The sequence below is a fragment of the Mercenaria mercenaria genome, unplaced genomic scaffold, assembly GCF_021730395.1.
Source record: "Mercenaria mercenaria strain notata unplaced genomic scaffold, MADL_Memer_1 contig_1274, whole genome shotgun sequence".
Lineage (NCBI taxonomy): Eukaryota > Metazoa > Mollusca > Bivalvia > Venerida > Veneridae > Mercenaria > Mercenaria mercenaria.
In genome coordinates this window covers 612-24,870 of record NW_026459253.1, presented here as the reverse complement: position 1 = coordinate 24,870, position 24,259 = coordinate 612, and the positions used below count along the sequence as shown (strand labels likewise).

The window sequence follows — 24,259 nt, the reverse complement described above, 5'->3', positions numbered from 1 at the left end:
AGCTCTGCCTGCAGAATGTACGTTGGTACTTAGCCCAAGTGGCACATTATGCTGCAAGGAACCAAACTGTATTTTTAGCTCCACTATTCGGAGAATAGGGGTGCTTTTCTACTCGCCCTGGCATCGGCATGAGCTTTCTTGGTTAAAGTTTTTCAGGAACCTTTGTTTTTCTTTGTTACTATTGCTTATATATAACTGAAACTCCACATTACAATTAATAGCATTCAAACAAAGTGTGTGCAGGGGCTGGGCCCATTTCACCCATTAAATTTAGTTTTTGGCATTTTTCGAGATGTACATACACTACATTTTCTACACCACTTCTTCACTGCATCACGCACACCTAAAAGAAAAAATTCTGTCTTATTCTTTTCAAGGTTTTCTTAACACCTAGATGTGAACTGGTCAGAGAGTCATGAGATTCCGACAATATAAACTTGGTCACCCAAAGCACCCCTTATTTCTACAATGAAATAATCGATATGAATAATCAGCCTAAGGTCAACCATCGCGGTCAAGTTGTGACTACTATATTAATCACCACTTGGGTTATTTGGTATAAAGTTATTTATTATGAAGAAAAATCTGTTCTGCAGCCTGGATTGATAAAGATACATGATTACAGTTGAACTTGCCTTACCAGCAACCTGTATCAAGAAGTCACTTGACTTAAGGAGCCAGTCAGCTTACTTTCTAAGTTGACTTTCTGTTCAAATATCAATTAAGCAGCCACCTGTGTTAAGCAGCCAGATTGTGTTGTACCCTTTGTTGACTGCTTAAATACAGGTTTCACTGTGTACTATTATCATATTTCAAGTGTGCAGCATTCCCGATTGTTCCACTCCAGTGTACCATGCAGAGAAATTTGCCAGATATATAGAGAATAATAGGTTAGTGCCATAGATGAGAAAGTTTATCTGGCGAGGTGGAGGAAGTTATTGGGTGAGCTGATAAGTGTGCAACAACCGTTCTAATGACGTCATATTCATAATGACGTCACTTATATAATGACGTAATCAACGACAAAATCGCAATAACTTCTTCGTTTTAGAGTAAAAACTCATTATTTGACCACTCATTTTCTTAGTTTGGACATTTCTACCATAATGGTAATGGTTTCAATGCAAAATTTCTTATAACAACATCAATCATAAGGTCACATGATCATCTGACCGTATATCACTGGTCATGTGTCAACTGACGGTATATCAAGAAAGATATACGGCACCCTGATATCGGGTCGAAAATACTGCAAGTGACAGAATAAATGTTGCCTCTGTCCTGTCTGTGTCTTCAGTAAAACACCAACACCATTTTCTCCGCTGGTATCCCAGGCACCAAAGGGTATTTGGGCCCAACACCAAATAGATGTTCTAGCTTGGCACCATCAGGGTATTTGGGCCCAACACCAAATAAATGTTCCAGCCTGACACCCATCAGGATATTTGGGTCCAACACGAAATAGCTATTCCAGCCCAATTCCTGGATATTCCAGCTAAACACCCGGTTCAACAGCAATACCATCTTGAAGCCCAGCACCTACAGTGTGGGAAGCCCATTGTTGGACCCAAAATTGAAGTCATGTCTGCAAACATTGGTAAATATTACTTCTTACTTAAGAAATAATAAATCTGTTCCTATATTTTATCAGTTAATAAAATATTGGCAGGAGTTTGGATGCATCATAATTAAATCACAAGTGCATAGCACAAGTGATTTAATTATTTGCATTCAGACGACTGTCCATATTTTATTAACTGATAAAATTATTGGAATATGCTTATTATTTCAATTCTAACAACATAAATTATTCGCATTTTACAGTACTACATTTTCAGCATAATACGTCATTTGGATCACATGCTGTTACAATTTACTCCCATGGTTAAAAAGTGTTGCATAGCCAACCAAACTTCAAGAAACTAGTTTTTTTAACATAATTTTGAAAAGTATTTATAAACTAATAATCTAACAGCTTGCAAACTATTTATCAACAGAATCATCAACTTTTGTTACTTGACCCAAGTGTTGGGAGCTTAATTTTTGTATGATGTCTCATCATTGCTGAATCATAACTGAGCTAATTAGTTCGTAGAGATCAAAACGTGTTTTATGGCCCTGCACATAAGTCAATATGACATTTTATCATAAGAGAGATTAATTTATCTTAAATATTAATCTAGTTTATTCTGGTGTAAATTTCTCGCTTAACTTGGGTTAGATATTTACCGGAAATTAGCGTTGCAAGACGCCGCGTAGTGTAACCATGGTAATTCTCGCGAGATCGTTCGTAACTTCGCCGAGTATAAAAGTCACGTGACCGCCACGTTCTATCTTTCAGTCCGCAAATTCAGCGTCGCACAACATTTAAAAAATCTAGAGTAAATTCAGTTAGCAGTTTTAAGCATGCCAGGTCGTGGAAGGGGCGTGAAGAGAAGGGGCACGGATAAACGTGGCCCGACAACAAGGGCAGCCGAGGCTAAACGAGCAAGGCCGGCAATTGACGACGGCACAGGTCCGGACAGAGGTAGGCAAAATACACCAATTATTGATTTTGAACAGATAATTCGTGATTCTGAGGTTGTACATGGCATTCAAAGTAGAGAAACTCAAACTTTCAATAATGATTTTGAGTCAAATAATTTATTTTCAAGTAGAAATAATCCCGACTCAGAACAAAACAACACTCAAGGTGAATGTCCGGTATTGACCGCGCAAAATGCGGACGTTGTAAACCAAAATGATGGCTCAAATTGTTATGCTAACGCTACCGACAATTATACAATGTTAGGTAATAATGAACCGTTAGTGAATTTTAACAATTCATTGAACTATGCAAATTCGTTTCCTCAAAATTATGACATGACACGCTTGGCGCAAGATGATATCGCTATTCATGTTCCCTCAAGCATAAAGCAGAAAATATGCGGGGGTGAATATATCAACATGGCATTACTTCTTAAGGGTGCGGTGGAACTTTCAGATTTTGCCTCGGGAAGTACTTTGCAGTTTTCTCATGATGGTACAATTACTTGTCGGCCTAAAGAGTGTAAAGATGACATCGGAAATATCGAACGCTGGTCCGATGCTTTTATCATTTTTATGTCTGTCTATTTAACGGCATACCCAAACAAAGTTCACGAACTCCTTCAGTATTTCTGTGTAATACGGGAATGCGCATCTCGTCATGGGGGAAAATTTTGGAAAATGTATGACGAGCAATTTCGTCTGCGTCAAGCTAGCATGCCTTCGTCATGGGCTATCATTAATCATGAATTATGGTCGCGGTTAATGCCGTCCATATACGAGCCTACAAGGCAAAGCCAGATAAAGCAAAAGCCAGCAGACATATGTATTCCTTTTAATAAAGGCACGTGTAACTGGTCATACTGCAAGTTTCGGCACGCGTGTTACCATTGTGGCCGTTCACATAGCTTGATGAATTGTTTTACCGGTACAAAACATAACAATGGAGAGACGTTCTCATTGCCAGAAAACACAGGGGGTAATTTTCAACAAACTGGCCGAAAAAACCTTTTTCGAGGGCGTGGATTCTGGCGTGGTCGTGGATTCAACCAGTATCGGGGCTCAAGGGGTTCAAACAGAAAGTAATAACTTACCTTGCGATGATGTCCATTTTAAAGTAGCACATTCACCTATAAATATCCAATTTTTAGAAATTTGGCTTAGTAAGTACAAGTCGCATGATGCAAATATTTTATTAAACGGTTTTAAGCACGGTTTCAGATTGAACTATTCGGGCCCGCGTCAAGCTCGTGTATCAAAAAACCTGAAGTCCGTAAAACAACAGCCTGAATTAGCACAACAAAAAATACAAAAAGAGGTAGACGCAGGCCGAGTTGCCGGTCCATTTACCGTTAGCCCATTTAAAAACTTGCAGATTTCACCAATTGGCTTGGTTCCAAAGAAAAGTCCGGGCGAATACAGGCTTATACATCACCTGTCATATCCTGAGGGATTATCAGTCAATGAATTTATAGATCCGAAAATATGCTCGGTTAAATACACAGAATTCGATGAAGCGATTCGTATTATACAAGACCTGGGTAGAAACTGTTATTTATTTAAAATGGACATAAAAAGTGCATTTCGATTACTTCCGATTCATCCCGACGATTTCGAACTTTTAGGATTTTCTTGCATGGAAAAGATTTATTTCGATAAATGTTTACCATTTGGCTGTAGCATTTCGCCTAGTTTGTTTGAGAAATTTTCTACTTTTCTAGAATTTTGCATTAAATCAAAAATGAATTCAGGACGTCTTATACACTACCTTGATGACTTCCTTGGCGGGGAGAAAGGGTACGAGTCTTGTAAAAGCCTAATGCTATTATTCGAAACAATCATGAACGAGCTAGGCGTTCCATTGGCAGACGAAAAAACGGAAGGTCCCTTAAAGGTCATTGTTTTCTTGGGCTTAGAACTTGATTCGGATAAAATGGAGATCCGAATACCGATCGTAAAAATTGATGAAGTCATTCAAAAAATTGAATTCATTTTGTCAAAGAATTCCGTTACTCTTAGAGAAATGCAGTCGCTTATAGGATCTTTGAATTTTTGCTGTCGCGCGATAGTTGTTGGAAGACCATTTTGCCGACGTCTTATTAATTCAACTTGTGGCGTTAAGCGTCCATTCCATCATGTCCGACTGAACAAGGGAATAAAATTAGATCTGGAAATGTGGCTTAGATTTTTTAGAAACTGTAACGGAATTTCAGTCTTTCATGATCGGTTTTGGTTATCCAACGATGACGAACAGTTGTACACAGACAGCTCTGGGGGCATTGGTTTTGGTATCTGGTTTAATGGGCATTGGTGTCACGCAAGATGGCCTGTTGCATGGCATAGTAATGGTTTAACAAGGGACATAACCGTATTAGAGCTTTTCCCAATTGTTACAGCTATTTGTATTTGGGGCGGGCAGCTACGAAATAAGAAGATACGGTTTCACTGTGACAACCAGGCCGTAGTACATATATTGAACACGATGTCTTCCAAGTCCTCACAGGTTATGTCATTAATAAGGGTACTTACGTTACAGTGTCTGCGCTTTAATTGTTTGTTGAGAGCTTCTCATATAGCCGGGGCAAAAAATGAAATAAGCGACGCATTATCTCGTTTTCAGCTCACCCGGTTCAAAACGTTAGCACCAGAGGCCGATTCGTCCCCGACACCAATACCAGACTATCTTTGGGATATCTTCAAAGCAGATGTAAGCACTTGGTTCGAGCAGGAATAGCAAATAATACAGCGTCTACCTATAACACGGCTGTAAATTCGCTAGAATCATTCAGAACATTATATAATTTGTCTAGAATTTGGCCATTACCTTTAAAACATGTCGTGCTCTTTATTGTGTACTGTTTTGAAAAAGGCAATTCAGCAAAAACCATAGCTACATACACGTCCGGTTTATCATTTTTTCATAAACTAAATAATTGGTTGGATTTATCACAATCATTCATCATAAAAAAGTTAATAGAGGGTTGTCATAGGTCTCGCCGATGCACTTATAATAGAGCACCAATTACTGCTAATATGTTGGAAGAAATTTGCACATTGTTATTGTCAGTTTGTTTTAACGATTATGAGGCAAAATTGTTTAAAGCTATTTTTTGTTTAGCATATTTTGGTTTATTTCGGGTTAGCGAGCTTGTAGCGAGTAGATCTCAAAATTACACACTTCAGTCGGGTGATATCTCTTTCTGTCAATTTCGTAATAACGTGCGAATTGTAATGCATACATTTAAAACAAATCAACGTGGCCATCCAATAATTCTGAAAATACCATGTGAGGAAAACAAAGCTATCTGCCCAGTGGGCACATTGAAGGAATATATGCTTGTGAGACCAAGTCAGACTGGTCCTTTGTTTATTCACAAAAATAGCCAACCGGTAACAAGATATCAATTTTCAGCTATCCTTAAGAAATGCATAGACAGGTCTAAGTTTAAGTCGCCAAACTTCAAAACGCATAGCTTTCGTATTGGTAGAGCGTCCCATTTAGCGTCAAAGGGGGTTCCGGAATCTTCCATCATGAAATTAGGTAGGTGGCGCTCCAATGCCTATATTTCATATATAAGAACATAATTCAATAGTATTTCAAAGGGAGAAAGTTTTTCAGTATTTTGTTTGTTCTGAAGATGAGAGTATATACCGGATATTTTCCTGGACCGATGATGTTCCATATAATGAAATAGTGTAAAGTCACTCGCTTTTATTTATCAGGCTGGGTGCGATTCCTATTTGAAACATTATTTTACTGTAGATCGATAGTAAGTTTACAATTATAGATTTACGTAACCTAGGTTAGGTACGTCATAGTTTCATCTATTTTATAGTAAGTTATTAATTATACATGCAATTTTACAGACATTTGGGTCATTGGGGACTCTATACCTCATTGGGCAGGTGTGAGAGCCAGCGCAAGGGGGATTGACAATTTACGGCTACCCTGTACAATAGCATGGTGGTGCAAAAGAGGGATGAGTCTGGATGAGCTGACACATGCATTACAACTCCCAGCCCTCTTTAGGAGTCCTCCTCAGGTGATTGTGATACATCTAGGGGGGAATGATTTAACAAAGCATTCTGTTAAGTGCATCTTTAAAATTATACAGGACTCCTTTGATTATATAAAGAGGGCGTTTCCAAACGCAGTAACGATCTGGGTTGATATAATTCAGAGATTAAATTGGGGTGTTCCAGACAATGAAATCAAGAGTATAGAAACTAAAAGAAAACGAGTCAACCAGCTAGGTAGGAAATTGTCCGTAAAAATCTCAGAGTCGATATAGATGTGAAAACTAAAGGCTTTTTTCGACCTGACGGTATTCATTTGTCTGACGTAGGTTTAGATTTTTATCTAAATGCTCTTCAGGAATGTCTGGAGACATACAACGCGTAAGAATTTTGGGGGGAAATAAAGGTTTATTTCGTGGCGGAAAATTCTTTCGCTGGGACGCGATCAGGGGCATATTATATCAATCGCTAATTTAATAACAATCTTTTTGCATCCCCGTGGGTGTCTCGGCCTACCACAGTAGTTCTCTTAGGAGGCTGAAAGCCCATGTGGTCTAAATTACAGTCGTTGTGACTACAGTTTTTTGTGAGCTTGTAGGAACTTGCCAGAGAGCGAAAAGGGCTAGGCGTTCTTACAATGACTCCCTCTTTTGCATAGGTTTGTTTTTCTCGAATGTAAGCATTGTTGCGCTAATGGTTATTGGTACAAATAGGGTACCTGGCTATTTGGTTTATCGGTTTAATATGGTACAACGGTGTACCATTATTTGGTACAAATAGGGTACCTGGCTATATGGTTTATCGGTTTAATTAATATGGTACAAGGGTACTATTATTAGGTACAAATAGGGTACCTGGTAACCGTATATGGTTTACTTGGATACATTATGGTACTAAGGAGTGCCATTGGTTTAAAGGTACTAAAGGGGTACCTTGGTATACTGGATATTTGTTTACAGCGCAACAAGGTTAGGAAAATAAGTTTTAAAAACATGCCCTCGGTCGCTTCCCAGCGCGAGATTTTACGGCTCTAGCAAAAGCTGACATGACCAAGTATGCTCCATATCTCTTTAATCTTTATAAGAAATTGAAAACAATATATTATGTTTCTAAGAAGCTAATTATTTGAAGCTTTGTGAAAACTTTTACAAATTTATAATAAGTAAAGGATTGAAAATCGTATGTTGTTGTTTTTGAAATTTCATCCTAGAATAAGAGAGATTAATTTATCTTAAATATTAATCTAGTTTATTCTGGTGTAAATTTCTCGCTTAACTTGGGTTAGATATTTACCGGAAATTAGCGTTGCAAGACGCCGCGTAGTGTAACCATGGTAATTCTCGCGAGATCGTTCGTAACTTCGCCGAGTATAAAAGTCACGTGACCGCCACGTTCTATCTTTCAGTCCGCAAATTCAGCGTCGCACAACATTTAAAAAACCCACCCACCGCTCCCTTGTATGATTTAAGCCTGGTCTGATTTATGAAGACATATTATTTCTTATTTTATTAATGCAACTTTTATTTATTCTATGAAACATCTGTTCAATTTCACTGTCTGCCGCCCAGTTTACTCTGTATTTTCAGTCTGCAATGTGTTTGTTCGCCGACCTGAGGCACAGCTTGTATATACTGGTGGTAACGATAGGACTGGAGCAATGCTGATGTTGAAATCAAGCTACAAATATACACAATCACGGAAGCATTGACTGAAAAAGTGAGCCACCCGTATAACGTAAAGTGATATGGTTATTTCCAGTGCTAAGAAGTTTAACCAGATAAACTGTTCAAAGTTTGTTATCTGCCGATATCTCCAGGATGGGTTTATATACTTTTGATATCATCATCGGATCTGTGTCTCAGGCGTGCATTTGCTAACTTTCGCGATTCTCAGTGTTGATAAGTCATTTAAGTTAATATGACAGTTTCTTATATCATCATGGTATTTAGGCTTACTACAGTAGTTATCTGTTGAGGCTGAAAGCCAAGGTGGTTCGTAAGTTTGTACGTAAAGAAAGAACAGTCAGACTTTATAAGCAACAATGGCTATTTTGAAAATTTTATACTTTTAGAAATCCTCATCGAAACTGTCTCAGACGTGCATGTGCAAATATATACAAGTCGTAATTCGCGATCTTCAGTGTTCATTTGAGTTACAATGACAGTTTCTAATATCACCATGGTAGGCCTACTACAGTAGTTATCTGGGGAGGCTGAAAGCCAAAGTGGTTCTGTACATCTTCTGTGTGAGTTTGTTTGTAAATATAAAACAACCGAAACTCATAAATGACAAAGACATGATCATATGGTTCGAACTTGTGTTCTATTACTATGTTTTATACATTAGTGAATTTGTACTTTTCGTTAAGTATATTTTGTTACATAATTATTATTATTATTATTGTTATGTCAGCGGAAAATTCTTTCGCTGGGACGCGATCAGGGGCATATTATATCTATCGCTAATTTAATAACAATCTTTTTGCATCCCCGTGGGTGTCTCGGCCTACCACAGTAGTTATCTTAGGAGGCTGAAAGCCCATGTGGTCTAAATTACAGTCGTTGTGACTACAGTTTTTTGTGAGCTTGTAGGAACTTGCCAGAGAGCGAAAAGGGCTAGGCGTTCTTACAATGACTCCCTCTTTTGCATAGGTTTGTTTTTCTCGAATGTAAGCATTGTTGCGCTAATGGTTATTGGTACAAATAGGGTACCTGGCTATTTGGTTTATCGGTTTAATATGGTACAACGGTGTACCATTATTTGGTACAAATAGGGTACCTGGCTATATGGTTTATCGGTTTAATTAATATGGTACAAGGGTACTATTATTAGGTACAAATAGGGTACCTGGTAACCGTATATGGTTTACTTGGATACATTATGGTACTAAGGAGTGCCATTGGTTTAAAGGTACTAAAGGGGTACCTTGGTATACTGGATATTTGTTTACAGCGCAACAAGGTTAGGAAAATAAGTTTTAAAAACATGCCCTCGGTCGCTTCCCAGCGCGAGATTTTACGGCTCTAGCAAAAGCTGACATGACCAAGTATGCTCCATATCTCTTTAATCTTTATAAGAAATTGAAAACAATATATTATGTTTCTAAGAAGCTAATTATTTGAAGCTTTGTGAAAACTTTTACAAATTTATAATAAGTAAAGGATTGAAAATCGTATGTTGTTGTTTTTGAAATTTCATCCTAGAATAATAAAGTTTTTGAAATGTTGTTTACAATCGTTTGGTCCTGGATGTATGTAATGGAACAGAAGCAGAATCTAGGGGTAAATTGTAAATTAAATACTGTCAGCCAACCATATTTTATCAAAGATTCATACATAGGCTGTTTGCTATATCTTTATATAGCTGTAGCAGTGTGTATATAATATATATAATTTGTCTATGATATCGGTTGTCCGATTAGCGCTTAACTTCACTCTCCAGTCGTGGTTTCAATAGCCAGTGAAAACCACATCTGCAGCCAGAATTTAACCAATCAGAACCAGAATTGTATTAGCCAATCAGAAAGTACCCGCTAGTTTCTCAGCATCCGCCATTACTGTATCAGTATACGTGAATCGAGCAACAATATTAGAAGTTTCTACACCTTTTGAAATATACAGTTAACCTGTAGTGTATCGTTTCTTTTCAGAAACAGGTAATAATGTGATTCGGCACAAGAAATACTCATTTGTTGGCTGTAATCTGAAAGAAATGGGGGCAGAATGTGTCCGTGCGCAGCATCCGTGCATGATGCACATGACCGAATTAATAATAATATCTTCACTTTACAGCATCAGGACCTTCTGTTCCTTATTTATCTGTGTAAATATGCTTGAATGTATGTGTTACCCTGGCTGTTAATATAAAAATAGTCCTTTATTCCCGATCTGCCCACACGTAACTTGAACACCCCCACCCCCCACCCACTCTATCAATATCGTATGACCCAATTCATAGCCATGAAGCACAATGTACAGGTATATACACAAAGTTAAAAGGTGCTCCGAAATGCCAGAATTGAGATTGTACTTTGGAAAAAAAAATTGTCTTCTACATGTATGTGGTAAGAGTCAACTTCCAACAATAAGAATTTAGTTAGCAGGTTGTTGGGCTAACAATGCCAGTGGTTCAGGTCCGATTCTACCGCAGATATGTTTACTAGACAAGTACACATGTTGGCCGAAATAGTAGTAAATAACGGTATGATTTACCATGATTCATTGTTTTGATACTGCAGTATTTAACTACTTGTGCTAACAACCTCGAGTCCAGGTTCAATTTCTAAGCATCTGAACTCTAAACCATAGTGTGTAATATGATAAAGCAGTCGAAGGTCGTGAATATTTGTAAATTATACCACAGGTGTCAAAGATTGAACGGAAATGCTGGTATATTACGTAAGGTGGAGTTGATGTCTTGTGATTATTTACTATTATTGCATATATTACTAAATATAAACAAATTTGCACTTTATTTAAACGTATATGAGCAGCATGATGCCGATATTCGCGTTTGTGTGAGCTAATATGCTTGATATCCATATCAGGCACACTTCTGGCTGTTCAAAACACCAAGATTTAATACTTCTACTGGCAGTATGTCAAGTATATACAAACTAACAGTTTATTTTACAAAAGAACACATGGTATGAATACATAATTTTGCCAGCTTCTTCTGTTGTAGTTGAATAAAGCTGACAAAAGAAACTACGGCACTAAAATGAATGAATTTAAAATAAATGTTTGAAAGGAAATGACATCAGCGTAATCAGAAAATCTTGACGTTCCTGCGCATTTCATAAACTTTGATTCAAAGACGCTGTGCAACACGAAATTATTTAAATGTCGTTTCACTTAAACATATGCAATAAAAAGGGTATAAAACAGGGCTGGTGTGCCTTAAGGCGATATTGGCCTACTAGAATAATGTCAAGGGAGATACCCCAGTATGGAATGGTACAGCAACAGTTTTTAGTCAAATGACCTTGACTGTGTCTTGTGGCGTTTACTTATTACTTATTACTTGTTAGAAATTTACAAATGTAATTAGATTTACGCAATCATTTGTTGTAATTCTTGGATCTAAGCCATTCTTGGTGGAAGGAATTACATTTATCATGCATTTCGGCTGTACTTTATGTGGTCAAAATCACTTTGCTTGTTTTGCACATGAATGCCTAGTTAGCACCAATGATTTACAATACACAGAAGGCAATGCATGAGGTAAGGGGTATTCTTGCCTACCCAGTGGGAAAAGTATACATTTATCCAAGCACGCCCCGGGGACAGATATTCCTGTCTTTCCCTAGGGAAAAAGCACGTCTAAAATAGCGTGCACTAAGGTGACGTCATATAGTACTTGCACCATTGTGACGTCATAAACTTTATAAATAATGTCAGGAAATACCCAAACCCATTTGTCTTCACGGTCTATTTTGAATGTGATAGGCAAGAAAAATGATCTAACATGTCTGCCTGTGTAAGAAAGCTGTTTTCCCTACCCTCAGGGCAGCATGGATAAAAAAACCTTGCTAATGTGCGGTTTTCCATTCCACACTGTCCCTGGGGTAGGGAAAACCCCGTCTTACACAGGCAGGCATGTAAGATCCATAATAATGTTTTCTGGTAAGGAAATCAAGCAAGAGCATTGGAATTTACAGTTGAGTAAATCTGTGTAGAATATTTTTGTATCAATTTTTTTAAAGAAAATATGTTATACATAGATTTTATTGACTGTATAATAAATTTTCTCTCCAAAAGTTTTATCCTCCCCTCGGCAAGCATATTCGGGGTGTATAAACCTTTCAGAGACAAGGTTGATAATCTTCATTTAAGAAAGACAGTAACCGGATAATCTCATCTTTGTAGAAAAAAAGTAGTTAGCACTGTTATTTATACAGAGAAATATCTCTCTGATATTTTCCAGAATTTCACCAGTTAGCATGAAATAATTAACAAGTAATCAGGCTTTTGAGTGGTTTATCATCTAATTTGGCACGGTTCAGAGTTCAGATAGGTAGGAATTGAACCATGAGAGCGTTAGCCCTGAGTGGTTAAATACTGAAGCATTTGAATGATGAACCATGGTAAAATAGACGATAAATCACATGAAGGCACTGATTGTTTTTATGCTGGCATGCTGATTTACATGTTTTAATAATTATTGTGCTGGCTACAAATCACTTGCCCCTCATTGACGTGGGTTCAAGCAACTGTAGGTCTAGTACCAGTAATTCATTTTGAAAGATATTTTCATAAAATGTAAAACTGCTGGTAGAATAATTTATGATTTAAATATTTACAATTCTAACATGGTTCAATTTTATTTCCAGGTAAGCAAAGAAGGAAATCAAGATCTGTATATTTTGCAATAAACAACAGTTGACACGCTGACCGGTAAGAGAGCATTATGACGTCAAAATGCCGCATGAATTATGATACATTCCTCCTCGGGTAGATGAAGTCCAGCATAATATTTATTAAAATATGTCAATAAGCATGTCAGAATGAAAACAATCAAGGCCTTCTTGTGATTTATCGTCTAATTTACCACGGTTCATCGTTCAGATGCTTCCGTATTTAACCACTTGGGCTAATGCCCTCATGGTTCAATTCTTATGCATCTGAACTCTGAACCGTGGTTAACTAGATGATAAACAACTCGAAGGCCTTGATTATTTTTGGTTACATCGCTCGATTTGATATCCAGTTAAACAAAGAAGAAAATAAAGCTCTATTTATCCTGCGATTAACAACGATTGACACGGGGACCGGTAAGAGAGCATAATGACGTCAATTATGATGTCATATTGCCGCCTGACGTCCAATACATTACTTCTTGGGTAAATGAAGTCCAGCATAATATTTATTAAAATATATCGATGAGCATGTCAGAATGAAAACAGTCAAGGCCTTCTTGTAATTTATCGTCTAATCAACCACGGTTCATCGTTCAGATGCTTCAGTATTTAACCAATCGGGCTAATGCCCTCGTGGTTCAATTCCTACGCATCTGAACTCTAAACCTTTATAAATCAGACGATGAACCTCTCAAAGGCCTAAGTCAATTTGATTATTTGTTAAATATATACAATTGCAAAATGTAGTACATACTGTGTTCACAGTATTGATTTTCAACAGTTACAACACACATTAATTTGTTCGTTTAACTTTTCATATACAGTTTAAACCTGCTTATCCACCAATAATTTTTGACAGTGATGTCATTTTGTCAACAGACTATTTATCCCCAAACGGTTGTACTAATAAATATGGCATTTGACCTAAATCCAGTCGACACTGTTTATTTTCCAGTACAGGTACATCCAATATTTGCTTTACTATAGGTCTAAGGCGGATTATCTTTGAACACCCCTGAACTTAATGAATTCAATTGCCACATTATCAAAGTTTATTAGTATGCATATAGTAGAGAGAAATATGTCCTTAATAACTTAGTAAGGTATGGCCTAGTGGATATGATGGCTACTTGTCACGCAGGCGATGCGAGTTCAAAACTATTGCTAGGCAAGGTATACTTACGTATTTTTTGTAGCTATTTGAAAAATATAACAAAGTTTGAAAGACCAGTTACATTTTATGAATCATTTATTTAAGAAATGATAAGTTCCCAAACGTGGTTTATCGTAGAATAACCCGAGATTTGAGTTCTTATTCGTAAGAATATATCACGAAGGCCGTAGGCCTGAGTGATATATTGTTTCGCATAAGAACAAAAAACTCTGGTTATTCTATGATAAATCACACTTGAGAACTTATTATTTCGATTCTAACACGACATACTAGTATCAACAGTGTTAGAAAAACGGTAACTACTTTTTCGGACCGCGCTACGCACCTGGATCGGATGACATCATTGCACGTGAGTGGTATATTGCAGAATAACCCGAGATAGATTTTGCTCTACATGTATGTAGGTTATTTGCTGGTCGTGTTAGAATATGAATTATACCAAGTTAGAATATGAATTATACCAAATGTTAATTCAACATATGCCTGTCTCACCATCAGTCAGTTGTGTTTTGTAATAGATACTGTTTTTCTCGTTATTCTTCTCAAGCTTGTTACAGTTGTAAACGTGCTCAAAGCCTTTTGAGCCATTTAATGTGGAGTGAAATTTGTTTGGGAATCCTTTAAGGTTATTAACCGTTCTGAGCAAGTCAACATCTTTTTTAAACTTATTTCTTTTTATTTTTTAGAAAAATGTATCCAAGATTCCGGCGTCATCCGGTTAGTATGGAGTTGATCATGTGGGATAGTGGGAAGGGCAGAGATGGAGTCCTGCTATATCTGCAGAACAGGTACAGTCTCAAGCAACTGAACGAGTAAAAGCCCGTAATGGTGACACTCAGGATGAGAAAGATGTTCTTGGTATGTAGAAAATAATTTCAATAAGTTAATTTTTTAATCAGTACTACCTTTGTCAGGGGTTGATAAAAAATCTTTGGTCAGACTATTATGTGCAGGCTGACCTGGGCCCTGAGTGTGAAAAAACTCCCTAAAATTCATTAAATGCAAATTTTCACATGACCAAGGTTTATACTATATAGTAAGAGGGGAGCGTTGGTGTAGTTGATAAGGTGTCGTCCGTCAATCCAGGGGTCATTGGTTCGAGCCCTACTGTGGTTGCGACCATGCATGTTTAAATGTTGAAAATCTGGGCCAGTAAGTTTTAACTGCGGAGAAGTCTCATTTGTCTGTGGACATGTGAAAAAAATTGGGATTTCCGCATCCCTGGGTGTTACAACAGAATGTGAGCACTAGAATCATTTCTAACACATGTATTACTCTACTGACAATAAGCTTCATGTATGTTATGGTTGAACAGTCCTGATTTAAAACAAATACAAAAGCAAGGAAGGGGAGAACAACACGTCGAACACCGGGGTGGTTGATATACTATTTATTACTTGATCAACCGGTTTCGGTCTACTATGACCTTCATCAGGATAAAATACATTAGAAAATTATTGACTAAAGTACATAAAATGCTGTGTCAGTTTGTGACATTTGTTACTATTTATAGCCTGAATGTTACTATTTATAACTGAAAGTCTGGCAAGCTGCCAAATTTGGACTTATTACAGTTACAAGCATTATTACAGTCAAAAGTTCCATAAACTCTTCCAACACAATTCAAGATTAAATCATTTGTTTGATAACGGTTTTTGGCTGTCTTGATACAGCCCATAATGACAGGATATTTAATAAAAAACTTGGTAGCTGAACTTGAAAACAAATAGGCTGTCAATGATTGTCTTATTGTAGGAGAGTATGTGGTCCAGTTTGGTTCTTTTCGTGGAAGGAGGTTCAGGTGGCTCCTTGAGAACTCACCAGGATATGTGAGCTGGTTGGTGGCAGACAAAAGCAGAAGCAGAAGCAGACAAAGAAGACCCGTCAAACGTGGAAAAAAACAAACTTGCTCTAAAGGTATGTTTTTTCTTTCATACTGTAGAACATTTCATCCCATATGCTCTTTAACACTCTCACAAATGTGGTTTTTATATTTACAAATTGTCGTGTGACTATCTGTAAGTAATATTCAGTTATAATTGATACTTTTATACCTTGAAGTCAGGGGCGGCAAATTCAATTGTCCGTATTGCGCAGGTTGTCCCAAAGCTTGTACGGACAAGTGAAATTTGGCCATAATTTACTATAAAAGAATCATACGGACAAGTAAAAACTAGCAAATGTCAAAAACAGACAAGCAAGTCAAAATCAGATTTTGCTGCCCGAATGAAAAGTTTCAATCTGTAAATCTGATAATCTAATACTTGTATCTTAACAGATTCTACTTTTTTTCCATTACATACAAATTACTCCATGGCCAAATGGTTGTAAACAACATTTCAAAAATATAACTTTATTTTTTGTGCAGATTTATAATTTCTAAAATAACATGCTCTTAACATTAAAAAACCAACAGCATATTACAAAAGTTATCTGTGATGTAATTAGTAATAACCTCAGCTTGCTCTAGCAATCAAGTTATTATTGCTTGACACAGCCACGGTAATTTCACATAGAAAATAAAAGGAAATAAGCTGGAGACAAACTATTTGCTTGAGTGCGCAGTGTTTCACTGTATTATTTTACGAATTTTAGTGATTTAAATCAGCACTGTTTCTTTCTGTTAAAATTTTGTCTGGTAAAACAGGATATATTACGGGACCGACTGTCATATAAATGTACCAGTACCTTTAGCATAGACTGCAATGCACATGTAGCTTAGGTGACTGTTTTACAATATATTTTATTGCCTTTTTTTACGCCCATCTTTGAGAGTAGGCGTATAATGTGACATCTGTTGCATGCCAAAGCATGTCCACCCCTCAGTCGAACAGTGTTTATCCACTGTGCTTATTTTGTAACAGTCTGGCACTCATACAAAGGCAACACAATTTTGTGAAACTCATCAGTTGTTTTTTTGTTGTTTTTTTCCAGAAGTACATGATGATTTTTGAGGAGGGCAAGGAGATTGTGAAGAGAAAATCTGAGCCAGCCACTTGGTCACCAGCCGTAGTTAAATCTCTGATGAAGGGTCCTTTGCCTCCACCAGATGTGTTGAAGAAAAGAATACAGAGGGTATCTTCTCCACCAAAGTTTACACCAAGTAAGCATCTGTTTCCATTCAGGCTATCTTTAATATTTTTTACTGCAAAATTTGCAAAATATACATACAGCAGCAAGTGGATATTATAATGGTGTTTTGTTTTACTGACCAATCCTTCCGGGGTTCAAAGTTACACCAGAATCCAGTTTGTAGTCCAGTGCAGCGTATTGGATGTAAAGGAGTCAAAATCATCAGAAATGAGAGAGAGTGAGAATTATAGTTCTAACAATGTTATTCTTCATAATGTTCAGTTTATATGTCTTGTGTATATATCTGGTGAAACTGTTGCAAAATATTGTAATTCAGGGCACTCGTTCGGCCATTTTTGGGGCCGAATATGGGTACCATTCCCCTCCTAAAATAAGATAAATTATTTTCAATTAAAAATAATTTGATTTATTTATTCAAGAAATACTTGTTATGCTCGTTGCCATGGTCACACGGTTATCTCTCGGTCTTTTCTTATAACTGGTTCCCGTCTTTCTGACTGATACGAATTACACATAATTACTGAGCCGAGAACAATCTTAATAACGGCTTATAAAAGCAAAAAACACGTGCAGCCTTTCTCACTTACGTCGTAGTCTACCTGTAAAGAACATCGAACTTACAACTTTTCTTCTGCTACGTATATATACATACTAGTAAATTTACTCGATTCTAATGCCGCGTGGGCGTGTTAGACAGCGAGGCGGCAGGGCTAGGGCAGGAAGGCCAGCTAGGGCAAACAGAAATGCCGACGGCCAGCAGAATGAAGCAGGCGGCCAGCAGAATGAGGCAGAACGAGGCAATAACCATCCAAACACCCGCGGGCAGAAACGAAGAGCCGATGACCTTGAGCCCGCTGAAAGGACACCGCCACGTGGTCCGGCAGAGCCATCAGATATAGATGACGGAGGCAATATACTGTTACAGGAAAATGCCGATGTGTGGGTCCTGGGAGATTCAATTCCGTTCTGGGCTGGTAAACGAGCAGCAGACACCGGTAAACCCAACCTTTCGTTACCCGATATAACTATAGCCTGGTGGGGAATAAGCGGACTTCGATGGACATCATTTCGCCATTCAGTACAGACTCCAGTATTACTGTCATCACCACCAAGGGCTATCATCTTACATTTAGGTGGTAACGATTTGACAAGTTTATCTTCTATCGAGCTAAGGGAGTTAATAGAGACAGAAGTGAAATATTTACGCGATGCCTTCCCCGAGACAATTATCATTTGGGTAGATATTTTACCAAGGAGGGTCTGGAGGGGGGCCTGTAATGTCAAAGCTATTGACGTCAAACGCAAACGAATAAATAGATCGGGCCGGATTATTACAAGTCGGTCTGGCAGGAGTGATATAGTGAGCCCAGATATTGATACGGCTACTAATTTTTTCAGATCTGACGGGGTCCATTTAAATGAGGTGGGGTTGGAGTTTTATCTGTACTATTTGAAATCTGCCATAATAAAAAATCTCTGTGCGTCTCAATAATAATTTTGGGGGATAAATTGAAATTTATTGTGGCGGTAAAATTCTTATTGGCCGGAAGGTGACCAGGCGTTGCAGTTTCTATGAAGTAAATTTAACAAGTTATCGTTATTTACAATTTCAAATTTCGCTTACTTCGGAATATGGGCGTGACTTCTCTCCTCGATGGCATTCTATTTTGCGTTCAAGAGGAGACATGGCCGTCCATATTCGGATTTTTCTATCTTATTTCGCAGGTCACTACTTTATGTAAGCTGTTATTGTTACTCTGAGTCACCAGGTTATTTCAATGGTTGTCAACTGGACTGTTGCTTCCGGTTACTTGTTTACTTATTGTTGTCGACCCGAATGTTGCTTCGGGTCACTAAGTAGTGGTAAACTCGAATGTTGCTTCGGGTTTGTTTGTAGTCTGTCGTTGACCTGAATGTTGCTTCGGGTCACTAGGTCTGGCCCATGTAGTTTTGGTAAGGCCTAGTCGACGTGTTTGCTGCCAGTAACGCATTACAGGTTCTACCGGCATACCTCGTATCGAGCTGGTAGTGTGATTATGGGTCCTTTGCTTTCAAGGTTGGTACCGATTCACGGTACGGTCAACTTGGAAGCTGGGGTCTATGATTGCACGATCAGTGGGACTCTTTTGGTAATGCGACGCGTAGCAATTAATGCCATTAGTAATATTTTCAAAGGTGACTCGGCGACCAAAATCCTTTTGGCAATTTCACTTGTAATGTTTGACACGCTTGGTCCCTTCCGGTCGATGAGCTAGCTACCAAATTTGAGCGGCCGACACAACCAAACTTATTAATTTGAAATGATATGAATATACATGTAATATCTATTTGAATATATTGTCGGTACAGATTGGTGACATGTTTAATAAATTTAGAGAAGGCTGTATGTATTGTTTTTTATTTCGAGTAATATCAAATAATTTGTTTTTTCCCCCTTTCTCAGAAGAAAATTCCCCTGATGATAGGTTGTTTGACAATAGATATTAACTCTTTCTTTTAATATTATATAGTGCCTCTAAGGAAGATTTTTGTTGCAATATAGTCTCATCAGTTAGAAATGATTGAAAACAGTTTTAATAAGTTTGAAAAGTAGTTACATATACATGGCTTAAACTTCCACTTTTCGTCTTAAAATGTCGAAAAATTCCCCTTCCTGAGGGTATGGGTACCTGTCCCCGAAAGTTGTCTAGTGCCCTGTATTTGGTAAATCGCATTTGGATTGCATTCAGTACACGTGTAATAGAGCTTTACTTAAGCCAGTGCTAGGGGGCGTGAGAGATGTTTCACATTTCATTACCTCTCATGAACAGACTCAATAGTACCAAGTCCACTGTTATGCTTTTTGGGTTTTATTCTATGCTTCCAAGGGATCTTTTTACAGACTTTATTGGAATGACAAGAAATAATTGCAGTGGTAAGTTTACAGCTCATTTGATGACATAAGATGATGTTTTTGGTATTTAAGTCTTTCCTTTTTATTCATAGATATTCCAACCAGACACGACAGTGAAACTGTAGCTACTGAAAAGCATGTCTCACCTGAGCTAGGTCAGTGGTCTTTACTTATTGCTATGATCCACATATGAATTTGAAGTATTGCTATTCAAATAAACTCGAAGAGACCAATGGTCCCAGTCCATACTTCTTTTGTAAAATACACACTGTAAGCTACGATTCGCTTTGAAGTGTTAACAGTAGTGAAATGTTTCTAGACCATAAAGCAGATGAATTGAAGCACTCGTAATTCATGAAAAAGTACCTTCAAAATCAAACCTGTTCTATTTCAAATTTTGGTCAGGAAAGTACATTCCGTTTTTAGCTTGACTATTCGACTATTTTGCATACTTGTTTACCATCATGACCCAAGACTGTAAAAAGGAGGAGGCAACTATATACCGTTATATATTGCGCCAAGTGTAGGCTGCATTTCATTTCGCTGACATTTATTTGATTATTTCTCGAGAATTACTAAACATATATATGTGGAAGTTGTCTTGAGTTTGTATTGGTTGATTGTGGGAAGATTGATGTAAATAGTTTTGTGAAATATTGTGAAATACTTGCATTTTGTTGGTATTTTTTCAATTTATTTGTGCATTTTTTTCAGAATAACGTTGAAATTTTCAACTGATTTCTCTTCACACACAATGATTGACCAATTATCACTTGTAGCTTTTCATGTCAAACACCAATACAATAGACGTGAACTACTTGATATTGGAAAGTATGCCTTGGGGAAATTTCGGCCAGATATTCCACTTTTAACAACAATAAAACAGTTAGGTATTTTAAAATACAGAGGTTCAAGAGGAGGTAAACATAAAGTTAAATCAATATGGGATGTCAATGAAGGGGTCCATTTGTATAATTTACAAGTACTGCCTGAAGAAATCACAATTATAGTTCGACCACGAAATGAAATCTGTATAAACAGTTCAAATTGTATGGATAGCCAAAACCTTGAAATTCAGCAGCAAAATACCAAACGTTACCAAAATTAGATGTGAATCCATTACAACAGGAAGAAGTGAGAAGAAAATTCGTGTATGCAGTTTCAATCCAAGATCTGTCAAAAATAAGACAGTTTCTCTGTGTGATCACATAGTTTCAAATGATTTTGATTTGGTAGCACTCACTGAGACTTGGCTCGGAACTACCATGGATAAAACGTGTATTGGCGAACTTGTACCGAATGGATATTCAATTAAAAGTGTGGCACGGTGCAGCGGCAGCCGTGGAGGGGGTGTGGCTCTCATACATAAGTCTGCATTTACTCTTCGTGTTGTTGCATCTAGTCGTGACAAAGATTTTAAACAATTTGAATACATGGATTGTAATTTGAGCATCAATGGATTTTCTGCACGAGTGGCAGTGATATATAGACCACCACCAACAAAACAAAACGGTTTAAAGACTAGTGTGTTTCTAGAGGAAGAATGGCCTACTTTCCTAGGCAGGTATGCTACAGTTGATAAAGACATCATCATTGTGGGAGACATGAATTTCCATCTTGATATTCCATCAGACCGAGATGCTGTCAGATTTAAAAGTGTACTTCAGTCATGTGGTATGCATCAACATGTGAACGGACAAACCCATGCCCGCGGTCATACATTAGATGTTGTAATAACCAGGAACGACAGCAAAATAATATCATGTGTCGAGGTCATCGATCCAGGTCTTTGTGACAATACTGGTAATATGTCACAGGATCACCATGCAATTCACTTCAACGCCAGTGCCGCAAAACCAGCTCCGATACGGAAGCAAGTTTCTTTTCGGAAACTACGCTCTATTGACGTAAGTTCTTTCAAACAAGACATCTCAGCGTCCCTTGCACTAAATACGCTTCCAGAAGGCGCAGACGTGGATCAGCTAGTAAATGCATATTCGAAAGGATTATCCTTACTGATAGATAAACACGCTCCTTTACGCACAAAAACTATCGTTCTTCGACCTAGCTGTCCGTGGTTTACAGACGAACTTCATGAGGCTAAACACTTAAAACGCAAGCTTGAGCGGAAGTGGCGTAAATCCAAACTAACAATCGACCATCAACTTTATAGGGACCAATGTGCTACCATGAATAAACTCCTAATTCAGGCCCGAACCGACTACTTCTCTGATAAGGTGGCACTGACCACAAAAGGTTGGCCAAGATAACCAAAAATCTACTAGGAGACAGCCAAGATGCTTCCCGTCCCTCTAACACATCACCAAAGGAACTTGCGCAGAAGTTTAGTGACTTTTTCATCGAGAAAATTGAGAACATTAGGAATGATATTATTTCGCATAGCCAAACTGATCGTGATTCAGTAGACTTGCATTGTCCAGAACACCAAGAAGTAGCAAACTGTCTTATTGATTTGGCTCCTACAACGATAGAAGAGGTAGAACAAATTATACAAAAATCTCCAAACAAATCTTGCGAACTTGACCCTTTACCAACATGGCTTCTGAAGAAATGTCTCGATGAGCTCTTGCCGCTGATAACAAACATCATAAATACATCAATGGAATTAGGTTATGTACCAAAAGAGTTTAAAAGTGCTAGGATAAGACCCCTGCTTAAGAAACCAGGTCTTGAACCAAACATTCTCAAAAACTACAGGCCTGTATCTAACCTCCCCTTCATTTCAAAAATCTTAGAAAAGGTAGTAGATGCGCGTCTTGAGCGGCACTTGAGTGAAAATGAGCTACATGAGGGACTGCAGTCTGCTTACAGAAAGTTTCATTCAACTGAGTCGGCTTTGATAAAGGTACAGAATGACATCCTCACATCTCTCGATCAAAATTCTGTAACAGTCCTCGTGCTACTCGATCTTTCTGCGGCTTTCGACACGATTGATCACCAGGCTCGAACATCATTTTGGAGTCACAGACAAAGCACTTGCATGGATGTCATCATATCTTAGTGACCGCTATCAAACTGTATGCGTTGATGGTGAGTTGTCGACGCCTACGTTGATGAAATACAGTGTGCCCCAGGGATCAGTGCTTGGTCCAAAGAACTATATCATGTACACTAAACCCGTGGGTGCCATATGCAGACGTCATGGACTTCTTCATCATTTCTACGCTGATGACTCTCAATTATACCTATCTTTTAAGCCGATAGAGGCTGTGGCCAGAAGTGAAGCTTTGCGCCGCATTGAGAGCTGTCTGACTGAAATTGTCTCGTGGATGAATTCCAACATGCTGAAGCTCAATGCTGACAAAACTGAGGTAATGCTATTGACATCAAAGCGTAACTCCAAGTACATTGATGACGTTTCTGTGAAGGTCGGTGATTCTGTGATAAAATCCACGAAATGTGTTAGGAATCTTGGAGCAGTATTTGACAGCGGTATGGATATGGAACAACAAGTCAACTCGGTGTGCCGGGCTGGATATGCACAACTTCGCAGAATAGCTCACATCAGACGGTATCTTACCAGTGATGCCACAAAAACCCTTATAAACAGCCTGGTTACTTCACGGTTAGACTACTGTAATGCCTTGTTAAGTGGTATACCAAACAGCACACTTAACAAGTTGCAACATGTCCAGAACACTGCAGCTCGCGTAATCACTAAGACGCCCCGTCGCAATCATATAACACCGGTTCTGAAGGAGCTTCACTGGTTGCCAGTGAAATACAGGGTGCAGTACAAGGTTCTGACCCACACCTTTAAGGCGTTACACAATCAGTCCCCTGCCTATATTAGGGATATGCTAGAAGTGTATAAACCGGTCAGGACCCTAAGATCGCAAGACACGCTGTCACTGGTTATGCCAAAATCTAATACCATGATGTATGGCAATCGCAGCTTTTCGTGCACTGCTCCAAAGCTTTGGAACTCTCTTCCTGTCAAGATCAGGGAAGCTGACACGCTAGCTGCTTTCAAAAGCCTGCTCAAAACCCACTTCTTTGTACAATATTTTGTTAACTGACCGAAACATTTATTTTTTTTTATCTTGTTTTATTAAATTATACTTGTTTTCATTTATGATTTTTGTTAATGTGGAATGCATTATCTTTGTATACGTATTTGTTTGTATTTTTGCAATTTATTCTGTAAAGCACTTTTGAACGTGTACAAGTGCATGAA

At 38.0% G+C, this 24,259-nt stretch overlaps 2 protein-coding genes and 1 long non-coding RNA gene across 3 annotated transcripts; all 3 read left to right on the top strand.

The window, feature by feature from the left end:
- Positions 1-270: 270 nt before the first annotated feature.
- LOC128551572 (uncharacterized) lies at positions 271-12,938 on the top strand. Its single transcript, XR_008368831.1, has 2 exons — positions 271-1,597; positions 12,875-12,938. It is a non-coding gene; the product is annotated as an uncharacterized LOC128551572 (long non-coding RNA).
- On the top strand, positions 2,185-3,618 carry LOC128551571 (uncharacterized). Its single transcript, XM_053532473.1, has one exon. The coding sequence runs from the start codon at positions 2,407-2,409 to the stop codon at positions 3,610-3,612; it is 1,206 nt and encodes a 401-aa protein (XP_053388448.1). The 5' UTR covers positions 2,185-2,406; the 3' UTR covers positions 3,613-3,618.
- A 4,857-nt stretch (positions 12,939-17,795) lies between the features above and the next one.
- Positions 17,796-19,587, top strand: LOC128551570 (uncharacterized). The gene has a single exon (XM_053532472.1). It carries the CDS (start codon positions 17,842-17,844, stop codon positions 18,658-18,660), a length of 819 nt encoding a protein of 272 aa, XP_053388447.1. The 5' UTR covers positions 17,796-17,841; the 3' UTR covers positions 18,661-19,587.
- Positions 19,588-24,259: the final 4,672 nt, after the last annotated feature.

Bases quoted from the DNA above. Each gene is read 5' to 3' on its own strand.
- LOC128551570 (XM_053532472.1), top strand. From the start codon at position 17,842: ATGCCGCGTGGGCGTGTTAGACAGCGAGGCGGCAGGGCTAGGGCAGGA.
- LOC128551571 (XM_053532473.1), top strand. From the start codon at position 2,407: ATGCCAGGTCGTGGAAGGGGCGTGAAGAGAAGGGGCACGGATAAACGT.